The sequence below is a fragment of the Silene latifolia genome, chromosome 1, assembly GCF_048544455.1.
Source record: "Silene latifolia isolate original U9 population chromosome 1, ASM4854445v1, whole genome shotgun sequence".
Taxonomy (NCBI): domain Eukaryota; kingdom Viridiplantae; phylum Streptophyta; class Magnoliopsida; order Caryophyllales; family Caryophyllaceae; genus Silene; species Silene latifolia.
In genome coordinates, this window is record NC_133526.1 from 97,442,238 (window position 1) to 97,458,317 (window position 16,080).

General features: G+C 38.3%; 1 protein-coding gene across 1 annotated transcript; it reads left to right on the forward strand.

Moving 5' to 3' along the window:
• The first annotated feature begins 13,770 nt into the window (after nucleotides 1–13,770).
• LOC141651494 (protein FAR1-RELATED SEQUENCE 5-like) lies at nucleotides 13,771–15,441 on the forward strand. The gene has a single exon (XM_074459204.1). It carries the CDS (start codon nucleotides 13,771–13,773, stop codon nucleotides 15,439–15,441), a length of 1,671 nt encoding a protein of 556 aa, XP_074315305.1.
• The last annotated feature ends 639 nt before the right edge of the window (nucleotides 15,442–16,080 follow it).

Sequence of the window (16,080 nt, forward strand, 5' to 3'; positions counted from 1 at the left end):
TGTAATAAACTTAGAAATTAAGCATGAGCTTTACTTACTCCTAAAAATGCATTCCCGTTTATTTGATGACATGAGGATGACAAATTGTCAAAATGCAAGAGCAAGATGACATTAGCTTATTTCAGCTTGGCCAGGGGCCTTTTATTTCGTGCCACAAGAGCGACACGTGTGGTTACGCGAGGCGCGTTTTTGCTCCTATTTTAGGCATAATAACGTTTCAATTGGTTGAGGTTTCCCGGGTTGGCAAATTCGTTCCCATCTAATTATGTGATCCTAACCGCACCCCCTGGAAGTATTGAGTTAACTAGAAATGGCCCGGCCCAATTGGGTTTGAATTTTCCTCGTGGATCGACAGGTAAAAGAGCTCTAATTGATTTGAGGACCAAGTCTCCTTCTTTTATATTCCTTGGCTTAACCCTTTTGTTGAAGGCTCGTTTGATACGTGCTTGGTATGTTTGCACATTATGCAATGCACGTAACCTTCGTTCATCCAGGAGGATGAGTTCTTCATATCTATCCCTCTTCCAATCAGCTTCTGGGATTTGGCTTTCGAGTAAAATACGCAAGGATGGTATTTCTAGCTCTACTGGTTTTACAGCTTCCATGCCGTAGGTCAAATAGAAAGGGGTGGCCCCAGTGGGCGTCCTAACAGATGTATGGTATCCCCATAAAGCAAAGGGTATCTTGCTTGGCCAATCTCTATAGTTGTCAATCATTTTCTTGAGAATCGTGACAACGTTTTTGTTTGCCGCCCTACCGCGCCATTGGTTTGTGGTCTATATGGCGAGGAGTGGTGATGTTTAATTTTGTACTTGGCTAGCAATTGTTCAGTCTTAGCTTGGAAATGTGATGTTGGTTTTATGAACATTGCCACGTTCTTGGCTGTAAGACTGGTGTAGGAAGCCGCTTCTACCCACTTGGTGAAATAATCGATTGCTACTAGGATGAAACAGTGATCTCCTGTTCCGGCTGGAGTGATCTTGCCGATGATGTCAATTCCCCAAGCAGAAAATGGCCAAGAAGATGTCATTGTGTAGAGCAATGAAGGAGAGACATGCTGCACATTCCTGAAGATTTGGCAATTATGGCAATGTCTTACATATTTGATGCAATCGGATTCTATCGTGGTCCAATAATACCCCAAACATGTGATTTTCTTTGCCATCATGGGTCCACTCATGTGAGGGCCGCATTCTCCATCATGGACTTCTTCCATCACTTTCCGTGCCTGTGAATGATCAAGAAAGCGTAGCATTACACCAAGAGGTGTTCTTTTGTATAATTCTCCTTGCATGAGAATGTATTGGGAAGCTAGTAAGCAGATAGCGCGTTGTCCCCTTTTGTCCATATCTGGTGGATAGGTGCCATTGAGTTTGAAGTTTAGGATCGCTTGGAACCAAGGTTCCTCTGTGATTTCCTCTTCATCGGCAATTTGGTGCACATAAGCTGGCTCTGACCGTCGTTCGATGCATAAAGGCATTTCTACCATGCTATCCGGAATATTAATCAAAGATGCAAGTTTTGCAAGAGCATCTGCAAATTGATTCTCCTCTCGAGGTAGGTGTAGGCAGGTTACTTGATCGAAGAATTGGGCAACTTGGTCTATTCTGGCTTAATAAGGCTCTAAGCTTTCGCTTCGGATTTTCCAAGATCCCGTAATTTGGTTGATGATCAAAGATGAATCCCCTTGCACTCGAAGATTCTTGATGCCTGAACCTACTGCTGCTTGCAATCCAATGAGACAAACCTCATATTCTGCAGCGTTATTTGTCACCTCGAAGTCGAGTTTGACAGAGATTGGTGTATGCTCGCCTTCAGGAGAAATAAGCAACACTCCTATTCCAAATCCTCTTAAGTTCGATACTCCATCAAAATAGAGGTCCCAAGAGTCTACATCGGTTTGGAGTATATCCTCATCCGGAAACGACCAGGTGTCTATCGTTTGTGTATCATTAATGGGATTTTCTGCGAAGAATTGGCAACGACGCGCCCCTTTATAACTTTCAAAGGTATATAATTGAGATTGAACTCTGAGAGAATCAAAGTCCATCTTGCTAGGCGTCCATAGAGAATGAGTTTCTCAAAGAGGTATTTGACAGGATCCATTTTGGAGTATATTTTGACGGACTAGCTAAGCATGTAATGGCGTAGCTTCTTCGTTGCCCACACAATAGCGAGGCATGTCTTCTCGAGTGGCGTGTATTTGCTCTCGTACTCCAAGAACTTCTTACAAAGGTAGTAGATAGCTCTTTCTTCTTTACCTACGGTTTGAGCTAGCATGGCGCCCATGGCCGTTTCAGTTACCGTGAAATATAAACCAAGAGGTTGATCTCGTTGAGGTGGCATGAGCACTGGTGGTTTGGCTAGTATTTCCTTGATTCGATCGAAAGCCTTTTGACAGTCATCAACCCACATGGTGTGATCTGTTTTCTTTAACTTCTTGAAGATAGGTTCGCAGATCATGGTGAGTTTCGATATGAATCGACTTATGTACTGTACCTTGCCTAGGAATCCTCTAACCTCTTTTTCCGTTTGAGGTTGCGACATTTCGATTAGAGCTTTGATCTTAGAAGGGACTATCTCTATTCCTCGTTGGCTAACGACGTATCCCAGGAGTTTACCAGATGTTACTCCGAATGCGCATTTCTGAGGATTGAGCCTCATGTTGTACTTCCGTAGCCTTGAGAAGAATTTGCGAAGGTTCGCAATGTGCCCCTCTCTTTCCTTGGATTTGACAATCATGTCATCTACGTATACCTCAACTTCTTTATGCATCATGTCATGTAAGAGCATAGTTGCGGTACGTTGGTATGTAGCTCCAACGTTGATTAACCCAAACGGCATAACCGTGTAGCAATAGGTTCTCCATTGAGTGACGAAGGTGGTCTTATGCATGTCCTCTATGGCCATCTTGATCTGGTTATATCCTGCGTATCCATCCATGAAGGATAGTAACGCGCGATCTTCTGTATTATCCACAAATATGTCGATATGTGGTAGAGGAAAGTCATCCTTGGGACTCGCTTTGTTTAAGTCTCTAAAATCAACACAAACACGGATCCTCCCATCCTTTTTGGGTACGGGTACTATGTTAGCTACCCAGTCTGAGTACTCGGAAACTTTGACGAACCCGGCTTTGAATTGTTTATCTACTTCTTCTTTGATCTTGAGAGCCCATTCCGTCCTCATTCGATGAAGCTTCTGTTTCACGGGTTTGAAACCTGGTTTGATTGGGATTCTATGCTCTGCGATGTCCCTGTCGATCCCTGGCATGTCTTTGTAGGACCAAGCAAAAACGTCTATGAACTCGTGCAGGAGGTCTATGAAATTAGCCCTTTCGGTAGGGTTTAAGGTCGTCCCTATCCTAAGTTCTTGGGGTTCTTGGGGTTCTAGTTCAGTTCCTACGTTGATGGATTCAGTGTTTCGATCGAGTCTGGGTCTGGGTCATCCTCAATATCATCGTAAACAGAATTACATTCAAGATAAAATGAAGAGTAAGCAGAACCTGATTTATTCATATTAAAATTTGAGAAAAGTTGAAATAAAGAAGCCATATGATCCGTAGTCAGTGGCGGTAAAGGGACAGCCGGTGGGACATTTCCCGAACTACTGTTACTACTTGAAACTAAGCTAGGAGAAACATCGGGAGTGGGAATGACGACAGGAGGAGACTCTCTAGGAACTTCTCTAGACTCCGACTCTGACTCCGACTCTGAATCTGACTCGAATTCATCGTCTTCTGGTTCTCCTTTGAACATCTCTCCTTCTCCATTGGTGAGCTTGAAGAGTCTTCCTTGATTGTTTGTCCATTTGATCGACTTTCTCCATCCTTTCTGCTGATTGGTGTTGGTTTCTGTGCCTAGAGTGGTAATGATCTCATCTATGATGCTTTCGGCGCTCTTGATTAAGGGAAGATCCTGGAGGTAGACATCTTCCTCACTATCCGTCTATATCCCATTGATCACCTCTTCCTTTGGGGAGATAAGATGTGAGTAATCTAAGGTAGATTCTTCACTTGTAATCATCAAAACTCCAAGAGGATTCTGAGTATTGTTAGGCTTGCCTCCAGGCGGTATTGGTAGACGACCGTCTTCAATCATATCTTGAATTACATTTTTCAGTTTGTAGCATTTTTCTGTATCATGTCCCTTGCCTCTATGGTATTTGCAGCACAAATTCTCATCCCAGAACTTGGATTTCTTTTTTGGTTCGGGTGTAGGACCTATGGGTTGAAGTTTACCCAGTTTCATCAACCTTTTTAGAGCGTTGGAATACGTGTCCCCAAGATTTGTGAATTTCCTTGGTGGGATACTCTTCTTAGATGGCTCGAGAAGGTTAACTTCATCAATTTTGCTAGTAGAGCCGTAAGAACGACTTGTTGAGCCTTGATATCCACGACCTACCGTTTTGGACAAGAGCCCTTTACGGATGTCATCTTCAATCTTTGTTCCTAGTACGGTCAAGTCTTTGAAGGTCTTAATGTTTTGGTACCTCAAATGATCTGCATAGATGGGCTTTAGGTTTTCCACGAATTTCTCCACGAGGGTAGCTTCATCTGGACGTTCAACAAGTTGAGTACTAGTCTTCCTCCACCTACTTATAAAGTCGGTGAAACCTTCTTTGTCATTTTGAGTAACAACCTCTAAAGTGCGCATGTTGACTTGGATTTCAGCAATATCCGTGTATTGTTTGGCAAACTCAATTGCGGCATGATCTTAGGTAGTGATCTTCTTATGTTCTAGAGAATAGAACCATTGTTTTGGGATGGTGTCAAGAGATGAAGGAAATATCCTTAAGAACATCTCGGGTTTAGTGCCTTTGATAGACATGTAATCCTTGAAAGCACGAATATGGTTCAAAGGGTTTTCATGCCCCTTGAATTTAGGGATATCTGTCATGTTGAAGTTGGTTGGCAACTTGGAACTCACGGCTTCATATTTTCGATTATTTTCCCTATAAATGTCATCCCCTTTGAGATACATCAATTGTTCTTCCAAGTATTGGAGTCGTTTCTCAGCTATAGTCATACCTATGGGAGGGTTTTCGTCCACAAAGTTATTCACAAATTCATCAGACACTTCACTTTCTCGAGGAGGCATCCTCGTTTGCACGGCATATATTCGGCCTTCGATTGTGACAAGGCGATCGTTTACTTGGTCTTGAGTGACTTGGAGACGAGCTAGCGCGGCTAGGATTTGATCATTACCATACTGGAGTTGGTTGAAGTTCACATCGCTTGTTTCAGGCATCTTGGAAACTGAATAAGAGATCGACGACGAATCAAAACACGATCGACCATTCTAGCACACTTACTTGAAAAAAATGTTTTGGCTTGCGAAGTGGGAGTGTGCCACTTGTGTCAAGTGAGTTTTGAGGAAATGATGAAGTTTGAAAATGTTGGTCCTAGTCAACTTTACTGAAGTTGTAGGAGTGGACTCGAAGTGAGGTTTTGAAATGGGTTTTGAGGCCCGAATTTTGACTCGCCAATTGGACAGAGTTTCGACTGGTTTTGCGCTAATATTAGGCCTAAGTTTCGAAATTTTTACATTTTTAAAAGGGATTTTGATTTTACAAAAATCGTCATGGTTTTGTTTAGAAATGGTGATCACATATGGTAGAAACATTATACAAGCATTATAACGGGATGCTGAGTGCATTTAGAAGGGTTTTGGTTTAAAGGGTGGGTTGCCATACCGAAGAATCAAACCCGAGGTCTGTGGAGAGGCTCGTGCCAAAAAAGAGTAAGGCCGATTCCTAGTCCATTTCCTCAAGTAGTGAAAGCCCTTGATACAAACAAGAGTAAGTACCACGGTATGGGTGACGTCAATCGCTATCCATCCTTAGGCCCAAATAAGAATTAGGGCCGTTTAGACGGGACGATTGGTCGAATGGGTTGGGTTGGGCCTAGGAAGGCCAAATGAAACGATCTAAGAAGATCGAGTTATGAAAACCGACAATTGTCTTGTACAAACTATTCCCTAACCTTGTTCAAGTTTCACCCTTTTGGCTACACGTAAGTGTATTATCCCCAGCGGAGTCGCCAAACTATGGACGCGGGCCCACGGGGGCGAAAAGCGAAGCAAGCTTTTCACTCTTTGGTTTATTTGAATTTGTGGAGTCGCCACCAATTTATTGTGGAAAATTGGAAACCGTTCGAATACCTCGTGTCATGTCAAGACACAAAGTATTGACATGAACACTAAGCACTCGTTACCCTTAGCATTCTATGTCTAGAATGACTCTCGTGGATGCCAATGAACACGGATGTTCACAGAGATCTGGAGTAAGGGGTGAGGGTACGTATTAGGAAGCTCTTTTGATCGAACACCTAATCCCGCCCGCCTCGATAGCCGCCTCTACTAATGATTAGGGAAATTGTCTATATTCGATATATTGTCGATTATATGCATGCAATGCAACATCCGACGTTTTAATCCTAACATGTGAAAAATTAGACTAAGTCGGTGAACAATTAATTTAACATACAATTAATGTCAAGGTAGAAATTTAAGTTGATTATATGTGAAGGCAAAAAGCAATATGACAAAAGAAACACAATAATAATGCAATAAAGAAAAATTACAATAATTACATCGGATTTAATGATTTATGTCGAAAATACATTTAAAACGGATGGTCTTAGAAAAGAAAGAATAAATAAATACACGAATAGATTATTAGGGTGATAAATACGAATAATAGTTAATTAAATACGTAAGCTAAACTAGGTCAAAGCAGAAACGGGAGTTCAGGGACAGAAATCAACCGGGAACAAGCCCATCAGAGCTGCGTCCCTTGGAAGAGGCGCAGTAGTCGCTGCGTCTGTTCCTGGGTTGAGTTCTGGCTGTGAAGTCGGAACCGCATCTCGTTAATATTCATTGGTGAATTTAATGGTCGATTAGTGAATAATTGACTCGGATGAAAGTGATTAACATATTATTTACATATGAATAGGGTCATAAAAACGATAAAACATCAATCAAACTGATTAGAACGAATTATTACAAGATTTATAAGAGATTAATTAATTACAAATTAACAAACTAAACAAATTAATTAGGTTGAACAAGTTATTAATGATGAATTAATGATGGCGACGGTAAATAACAGATACAAGTATATCAAAGATGAATTCCAGAGATTCAATATGGGTAAATCGAATCTCTAAAACCCGAATTGCCTTTAATGACGAAAACCCGCAAATATGGATTATAAGGAATTTAAGTCGGGATTTTGAAAGATGAATAAATTAACAATAAATTAATGAATTACAGGTTAAAATTATCATGCTTAAATTATCATGTTAATGAAACAATGAACAATTGAAAACGAAACAAAACAATCGAATTATCAAAAGACGAAGGAAGAAGAAAGGAAGCAGGAACTGCGGCAGCCTCACGAAGAGGCGCAGCAGGTACTCCGTCCCTTCGAAGAGGCGCAGCAGTTTCTGCGTCCTTTCTCGACGGTTGTCTTCTGATAATTCGTAAAAAGGGTTTTTAAACAAGGTTTTACAAATCGGTTTTAAGAATACTTTCGACATAACACTTACATTAATGATTACAAAAATAAATAACAATAAATAAAAGAAGGATTTACACCCTCAGACTTACATGTTTGAAACGAGATGAACTAAGTTAACGTTTAGTGATGCTCGACTCGAATATAGACGAAAGTGCCCTCTAGGAGGAAAACGAATAAGATTGATTAATGTTGATTGATGTGGAGTTGGTCAAATTGGTCGGTCATGCAAATTGAGGCTGGTACTCAGAAGGATCCGAGTTTACGTGGTCGAAAGTTCAAGCACGTAGACGCCAAAAAGTAAGAATGTGGCCTCGAATGCAAAGGGAGAAGAGAAGGGCGGACACTCGCGTGAGAAATATGTGAGACCGAAGGTCTCTATTTATACTAATCAAACGGAGGAAGTAAGGTTTTTGGAGAAACATTGGAAGTGAATCTCGAAAAGATCGGAAAATACGCAGAAAAGGACTGAGGAAGAGGCGCAGCAGGCACTGCGTCCCTTGGAACAGGGCCAGCACCTGCTGCGTCCTTTCCTCAGTGGTTTCCTCCTGCGGAAGAAATATTTCCACGTTTTTATTATGCAATAGCGGATTAATCACATTTCCTTAATATTTTGTGTGAATATTACAGGAGATATTTTACCAAAGATCAAAAGATTGGAAAATATGGAGTAGAAACATCCGGAACATTCCAGAACATTCTGACTCGATTTTAGAAAATAAAGACGGCTTTTTGACCCGGACTCCAAATGTACTCTAATTACTGCCAAAACGACCGTATCGGCACGTAGATGACAATTAAGAGGTAGACACAAGTGTTTGAGCGACCACTTGACGATAAACTTACGAACTGTCAGAAATCGTTCCGTATACCAAACATGCGGCCCAATCATCACCGGGTGGTTTGCGGGAGGTGCAGAAATGAGGTATCTACAACAGCAACACTAAGCAAAGGCTTCTTACCTTTATTCTCAGAGCCCAACGGGTCAAACGGAAAAGCAACACGCTTACCATTAGGATTCACAGCAAGTGTGTCAACCACAACAAGGAGCTCCCGACTAGCATCAGAATTATTTGGATCAAGATGCAAAACATGCTCAAAGTCATCAAGAGCATCTTTGAGATGATTCAGCTGCTTATAAGCAAAGCCTCTCCGATATAAGGCTTTGACATTAGAAGGGTTAAAATGTAAAAAAAGTTTACAGTAACGGCTAGCCATATCATAACGGGAGGGTTTTAATTCGCAAGAGGCTAAATTAAGCACAAGGGATAAGCCTAAGGCCGAGGTACCCTGTTGATCACAAAAGGACAAAAATCCGACAAAGCACAAGAAATTTAAGGCTTGTCTATAAAGACTACTTGCAAGGGCTATATTTCCTTTTTTAAAAAGAGATTTTCCCATATCCTTCATCAATCGAATAGAGGAAAAAGATGGCTCTACTAAACTCATAATCTAGGCAACCAGGTTCGCATCGTTTACAGTGTCGCCATCGAAAATAAACAACTCACTAAGATTGGAAATAAAAGATTGATAATTCATCGTAAAGGAAATGGAGAAATGAGGAAAGGAAGAACTGAAGAGAAGAAAAAAATAGGGTAGAAAAGAAAGAGTCAGACAACAAGAGAGTAGAAATCTACTACAACCCACCCACACAACACCAACCCAAACGACCACCTCCGCCAAAGACGCGACCAAGAAAGACGCCACCTGAAGAGAAGGTCCTGACAACTTATGGTACAACACGAACTTTTGAAGAAAAAGGTCCAAATTGCAAAAAACAAGCAATTGACATACGACATGTTGTAGAAATCAAACTTAGTAAAAAGACCAAATCAGGTAGAGGGAATGAAGCACTATAGCGGATGTAAAAATCAGAAATGAACTAAAAGTAATTAAGACGATTTATTATCTGAAATTAGAGATGAGCTTACGAATATGAAAAGAAAATCATGGTAGAAAGTTACTACATCTCTCCAAAAATCAGATGAAAGAGAGATTTGACTGAAGCGAAAAAGGGAATAAAGCAATCCCAGTGACCGACATATAAAAAGGAGAGAGGATAAACCGACATACCAATTAAAGTGGCGGCCAAGATATGGGTGAAGAGTGCCGATTACAACCACTAGAACAACAAGTTCAAACAAATCAAATTCGTCTCGGGACAAATGGATAGAAAGACGATGTTGTAGAACAGGTGGGTCAAATCGGAGCTAGGAAGCGAACAAATTCTTGGTCGAGCGATGGAAGCTGCCAGAGAGTAGCCTTAGGACATGCCACATCTCCGGCAGCACCGGAGGGGAGGAGGGAAGGTCAGAGAGGGTGGCGGTGGTAGTAGATCAAGAATTACTTAATGGGAGAAGAAAGGTAGAGAGAAAGGGGGATAGCTTTTTTCGTGTTTCTTATTTTTTGGTCCTCATACTGCAACATATTAGTAAAATCTCTTCATAAAGCGAGAACCGTAGAAGTATTAAAAAAACAGCTTTTCATATAGTATAGTATATATCTGGTATGGATTTGGGAAGTCGTACATAAGACAGTAATATAAGACAACATTTATTTTAGGCGGTAAAGAAAGCCAGCATTTGTTTTAGTTTAAGATTGCTATTGTCTCTAATAAGTGACAATAAGTGACGGACATATCCTCGCAAAGTCATAGTGCTTCCGTCGCAGTGCTTCCCGCACTTCTGATTTTCTTTCTCGGTCATAGTGAATACGAATGCGACTAATATTCTGACTCGGAGTGCTCTTGTGCTTCTATCTATATTCAACAAAAAACTCAATCAAACAAAAGAATGTCTAAGCTAAATATGTACTCTCTTTTAGTAACAAACATAAATTTCATATACGATCAAGTAATCAACTCAAAAGACCACGGGACTCACTCATTGTAATTGTATATGTGAAAATTTGTAGTAACAGAAATATATGTTACATGAAAATTGTACTTAGTATTAACAAAACTACAATTTCATATACAATTAACATAATCAGCAAACTTCATCCAAAAGAAAAACATCATAAGCAAACTAAATAAAAAAGAAGATAACTCTAATCATTTTACTTGAATTAAAAATCATATTAAACCACAAATAAAATTTCATATTGAGCACCAAATTATCTTTCAAAATTTAATTACGAGCACTTATATGTGATCAGGTATAATTACCTTTGTATTCGATCTTGCATGAATATTGAATATGCCAAGATGAACCGATTAAGCAAAAAGGTGGTTTAAATACAATTTCAAATGGACTAACAATCCAACATTATTAAATAAGGTTCATTCGTCCTCCTATCTCTGAAACGAAAAGCCATGAAAAAACGTTAAGATTACGAAACTATGTCCAGGAACCATTAGGCGAAAAAATAATTAGAACTCAATGTTAAACATGTTACAGTAAATACTAAAATTGGACAAATAAGCTAATATCCGGGAGGGCAAAGAAGCTAAGGCTCTGTTTGGCAAAACTACCTGAAAAGGTCGCTGAAAACTGAAAAGCTAACTGAAACCTGAAAAGGTAACTGATAAGGTAGCTGAAATTATGAGCTGATAAGGTAACTGATTATATAAAAATGTGTGTGGCAAACTAGCTGAAAAGTTAGCTGATTTTGGTAAAATGACGTAAAAGGATATGAAAATTATTAAATAATATAGAATAAAAGGGTAAAAAATGGAAAATAAGTCATTTCTGGTACCTGATTTCTCAAATGCTACCTGAGGTAGCATTTCATTTCAGGTACCTTATTTGACCAAATAAACTACTTGCCAAACATTTGCTAAAAAATCAGGTAGCTGAAATTTTGGTCAAATAAGCTACTTTGGTCAAATAAGCTATCTGAAGTGTCATACCAAACGAAGGCTAACTATGAGTCTATGAGGAAGGAGAAAGACGATCAGGGGCATATAATATAAATAGTGTGATTAAATTTCCCATAATACTTTAAAGACAAAGAAGCTAAGTTTAACCATAACCCATAGGGAACACGTACACTACAAGTTCACACAGTGTTAATCGTTTTTACCTTAATTTGGATAAAGACTAAGCACTCATCACAATGCAATGAGTCTACCCCATATAAACTAATCATGATGCAAAAATTAAAAACAAATAAATCAATCATCAGGTCAATACCATGAGCAAAGGGATAAAAATTAAGTGTAAAATAAAAAGAAAGATTAATGGTGAACCAAAAGAATTGACGAAGTGTGTGTGTATATATATATATATATATATATATATATATATATATATATATATATATATATATATATATATATATATATATATATATATATATATATATATATATATGGGCGGGTTTAGGTACGAACTACCTTATTGTACGAACCACCTAAAACGGGAAAGTTAACGTGCTGTAATAACTCACAACTCACCTAAAAATCCTACAACAACAAAAAAAAAAATTGTTCGAAGACACGCGAATCTCCATTGCTGCAAATCATCCTACTTTCCGCCATTTTTCTTCCTGTCCACGCGAATCTAAGAGGTAAGCTTTTATTCAGATTTCTATTTTGATAATCGAAAAATTAGGGTTTGAACAAATTGAAATTCTTAAAATTAGGGTTTATAAATTTTAATCGTAAATTGTATTTTGGGATTTTAATGGTAATTTAGTTTGTGTTTTGATACTATTTTTAGGATGGTTATAATTTCATCATCTTCTACTGCTTCAGGTATGAATTATTGTTGTAAATACATTTTTGGGAACTATTTTTCGATTGAATTTGGGATCCATTTCTGAAATTGCTTAAGGTGTTGTAGGTGATAACGGAAAAGAGGATGATTCAATCACAGAAGAAGTTATAGGTACACATTACTGTTTTTTCTTATTGGGGGGATGTCAGATACATGCTTCTAGCTAGAACTGAACGAGTATGTATCTACAAAACTGAACTAGTGTATCTAGGACCACAAAGATGTGTATCTATGTATAATTTTTCTACCTCTGGATAATTTTTATGCCTATTTTTGTATTTTTTTGTGTTTAATGGAGGCATGACAGAATAAAATTCTTAGCCAAAGATACATCTCTTCAAGCTGTTAGATACATGATTCCAGCTAATTTGAAAAAAAAAATGCATCTGGCTAGCTAAAACAGTGTATCTGAGGCATGGTGTTTATGTATTTGATCAAATTTAGAAGTTGTGTAATTTATAATTTGTGGGTATCATGTACCTAATGTGGCATTTTGTGGAATATTACTCAACCATATTGCTCTCATCTATTTTTTGGGTCGTAGCTAGCATGGTTGCGGCTTGAGTGAGAAAGTCTGTGCTCCGTATTTGATAAATACTCGTATTGATTATGATTTTGTGCACTGTAAAGCAGACTTTCAAAAAATTGAGCTAGTATAGCATTTGAAAATTTTTGGATGAACCTTTAGCAGTTTGAAAATCGCAACTTCTTTTTCTCTACAGCAAATTGTTGATGTATAGTGACATATGAATTATTGTATCTAATTTGAATGAGATGTGTACCTCTGCAGATAGTATAACTACTACTAATGTCCATGCCTCAGATACACTGGTTGTACTTCCCTTGACAGATGCAACAGATACAAAAAATGTAGCTTGAGCATGTATCTAAATACATTAACTATTGTATCTAATATCATAGTAATGTGTACCTATGGAGTATATTTTTTGGCTGATTTTAGTACTGGAACATAATTCGTTTTCTACTGTGTGTCATTTCCTATGCAGACAGTATAGCTGCTGCTAATGTTGATGCTCTAATGAACAATGATATACCTCATGTGCTTCCATTGACTAATGCACCAGGTAAAAAAAATTGTGGCTTGTTCATTAACAAGATTTGATTTCACTAATATAATGTACTTGCCTTAAAATAACAACCTTTTGGTTAAACCATCTTGTAGAAACCCCAAAAGTTAGTTCTGAAAACACAATTTTTGGATTCCCAAGTTGTCCAGAATATCTAAAACCAATCAACGGTATGATATTTTCAAATTTGGAAGATGGAATAGATTATTACAACAAATATGCAAAAGTTTGTGGATTGGAAAGGTTAGATTCAACAAAATTAGTTAATGGGATTATTACACACACGCGTTGTGTGTGTAATAAAGAAGCCAAAAGTAGGAACAAGGGGACTGAAAGAAAGAGAACTGTTACGAGAACAGCATGTGAAGCTAAGGTTAGTTTTAAGAGAATTGATACCGGTGAATACCAAATTTATGATTTTGTTGAGGTACACACACACACACATAATGGTTACACCAGCTACAATGGTTCATATGAAACCATCTAGGAATTTGAACCTCTTTCACAAGAAAATGATCATGGATAATTCAAGGGTAAATCATGGTCCGGTGGATTCCTTTAGCATGTTTAAAGAATATGTAAAAGGGTACAGAAATGTTGGGGCTTCTTTAGAAGATTTCAAAAACTTTTCAAGGGATGTTAAGAAATATATCAAGGAATATGATACTGAGATGTTATTGGAGACTTTCATGCAAAAGAAGGCTATGTCTCCATCATTTTATTTCGACTTTGAGGTGGATGATGAAAAAAGACTAAGTAAGGTTTTTTGGGCAGATCCAATCTCAATTAAAAACTATGCCCTTTTTGGTGAAGCCGTCTCTTTTGATGCTACTTATAACTTCAATGAATATAAAATGGTGTTTTGTCCGTTCACTGGTGTGGACAACCATAAAAGATGCGTCACTTTTGCGGGTGGTTTGTTAAGAAAGGAAGATGGAGAATCATTTACCTGGTTGTTTGAGAATTTTGTGAAGGCTATGGGTAATTGCTATCCTACTACAATTATAACTGACCAATGCAAAGGCATCAATCAAGCTGTAAAAGATATGTTTGGTGACAAGACACAACACCGATTATGCATGTGGCGTATAATGAAAAAGTTGTCAGACAAAGTCGGGCCACCAATTTGCCAAAACACAAACTTTTTGAAGGAAATAAATTCTATTTTTTGGGATGGAGATATTGATACACAAGAATTCGAATTGAGATGGAAATCGATCCTTTCTTCGTATGAGCTTTCTGATCATGAGTGGCTAAAGTCAATGTTTGTCATTCGTTCAAGTTGGATTCCTGCCTACTTTAGAGACAAATATCTTGGTGGGATTATGCGCACAACATCAAGGTCAGAATCTAAAAATAGTTTCTTTGGAAATTTCACAAACCCGCACCTCACTCTTGTTGAGTTTTGGATGGGTTTCCAATCGGCTATGGATGCGCAGCGTTGGAAATATGCTAAGGTGACTGCTGATGATAAGAACACTTCTCCAAAATTATCAACATCTCTCCTTCTAGAAAAGAAAACTTCTGAATTTTACACCACCACTGTTTTTTATCAATTTCAAGAAGAACTCCAAGCTGCGTGTTATACTTGTGGTCTTTCACCGAGGACAACTGAAGACAACAATGAGCATATTTCAATAATGGACCGCGAGAAAGACAAGGTATACAAAGTTGATTTAAGTGGTAATAAATTTTCTTGTTCGTGTAAGATGTTTGAAAGAATTGCGTTACTTTGTAAGCATGTTATGTGGGTGTTAAAAGATAGAGGGTTTGATGATATACCTAGGGAGTATCTATTAGACAGATGGAGCAAATATGCAACCTATCGTCCTATTTTTAATGTTGTTGGGACAACCCTCCTAGCTGATTGTATGTCAATAGAAAACCACCAAGGCAAGATAAGTGAATTGTGGTCGGAAGTATTTACTTCAGTTTCGCTTGTTGAAGATCATGAGGAACTTAGTGATGAGCTGCATGAACTTCTTCGCGGTTTCAACGAGAAATTGATGATTTCAGTTAAGCGTGGGAAGTCAAAACACAAGAAAGCTGAAATTGAGATGCTTATTGGCTCGAAAATACCGTCTGAAGCTAGTGTTCTACCACCAGAAAAGTGTTAGAATAAGGGATCAGGAAGACGGATTACTTCAAACAAGGAAAAGGCAGTACAAGAAAATGCCAAGCCTTTGAGGAAATGTCGTGCTTGCGGTGAAATGACTCATCATGATAGTAGGAATTGCCCTAGTCGAGCCACTCAAAAGTGACTCCAATATGATTTCAGCTAGAAAAAGTTTAAGTTTTATTAAGTATTCTAAAAACTTTCTAGTATGTAAAGACTTCTAATAAGTATGTTGTATTTGACTTTAAATAGTGGTCTTTCTAGTGTGTAAAGACTTTTAAAAACTTTCTAGTGTGTAAAGTCCAAGGTACATTGTCATGTTTAATTAACGCATCTTGGGCCATAATTCCTTAGCGTGCTTTGTGCTTAGTTATGATGGATCCCTATAGTCGCGATGGTTTGCTTTTGTCTAATGTCTCACATTTACCGTTCAAACACTTTGCTTCTCTATTATTATACAAACTTTAATTGTGTACCCTCAAAAGTCGAGCTGTGACACACGTAAGAAATATTGATTGATATAGAAAACATACAAAGTAGTTTTAGGCCGAAGGACGATAAACATAGTCTTCTTGTTTCTACATATGTAGAATAGTCTACATGTAGGAAGGGGTGGAAAAATAGTGGTGGTACCATAATT

Excerpts from the sequence above, each read along its gene's own strand:
- LOC141651494 (XM_074459204.1), top strand. The coding sequence starts at position 13,771 with ATGGTTACACCAGCTACAATGGTTCATATGAAACCATCTAGGAATTTG.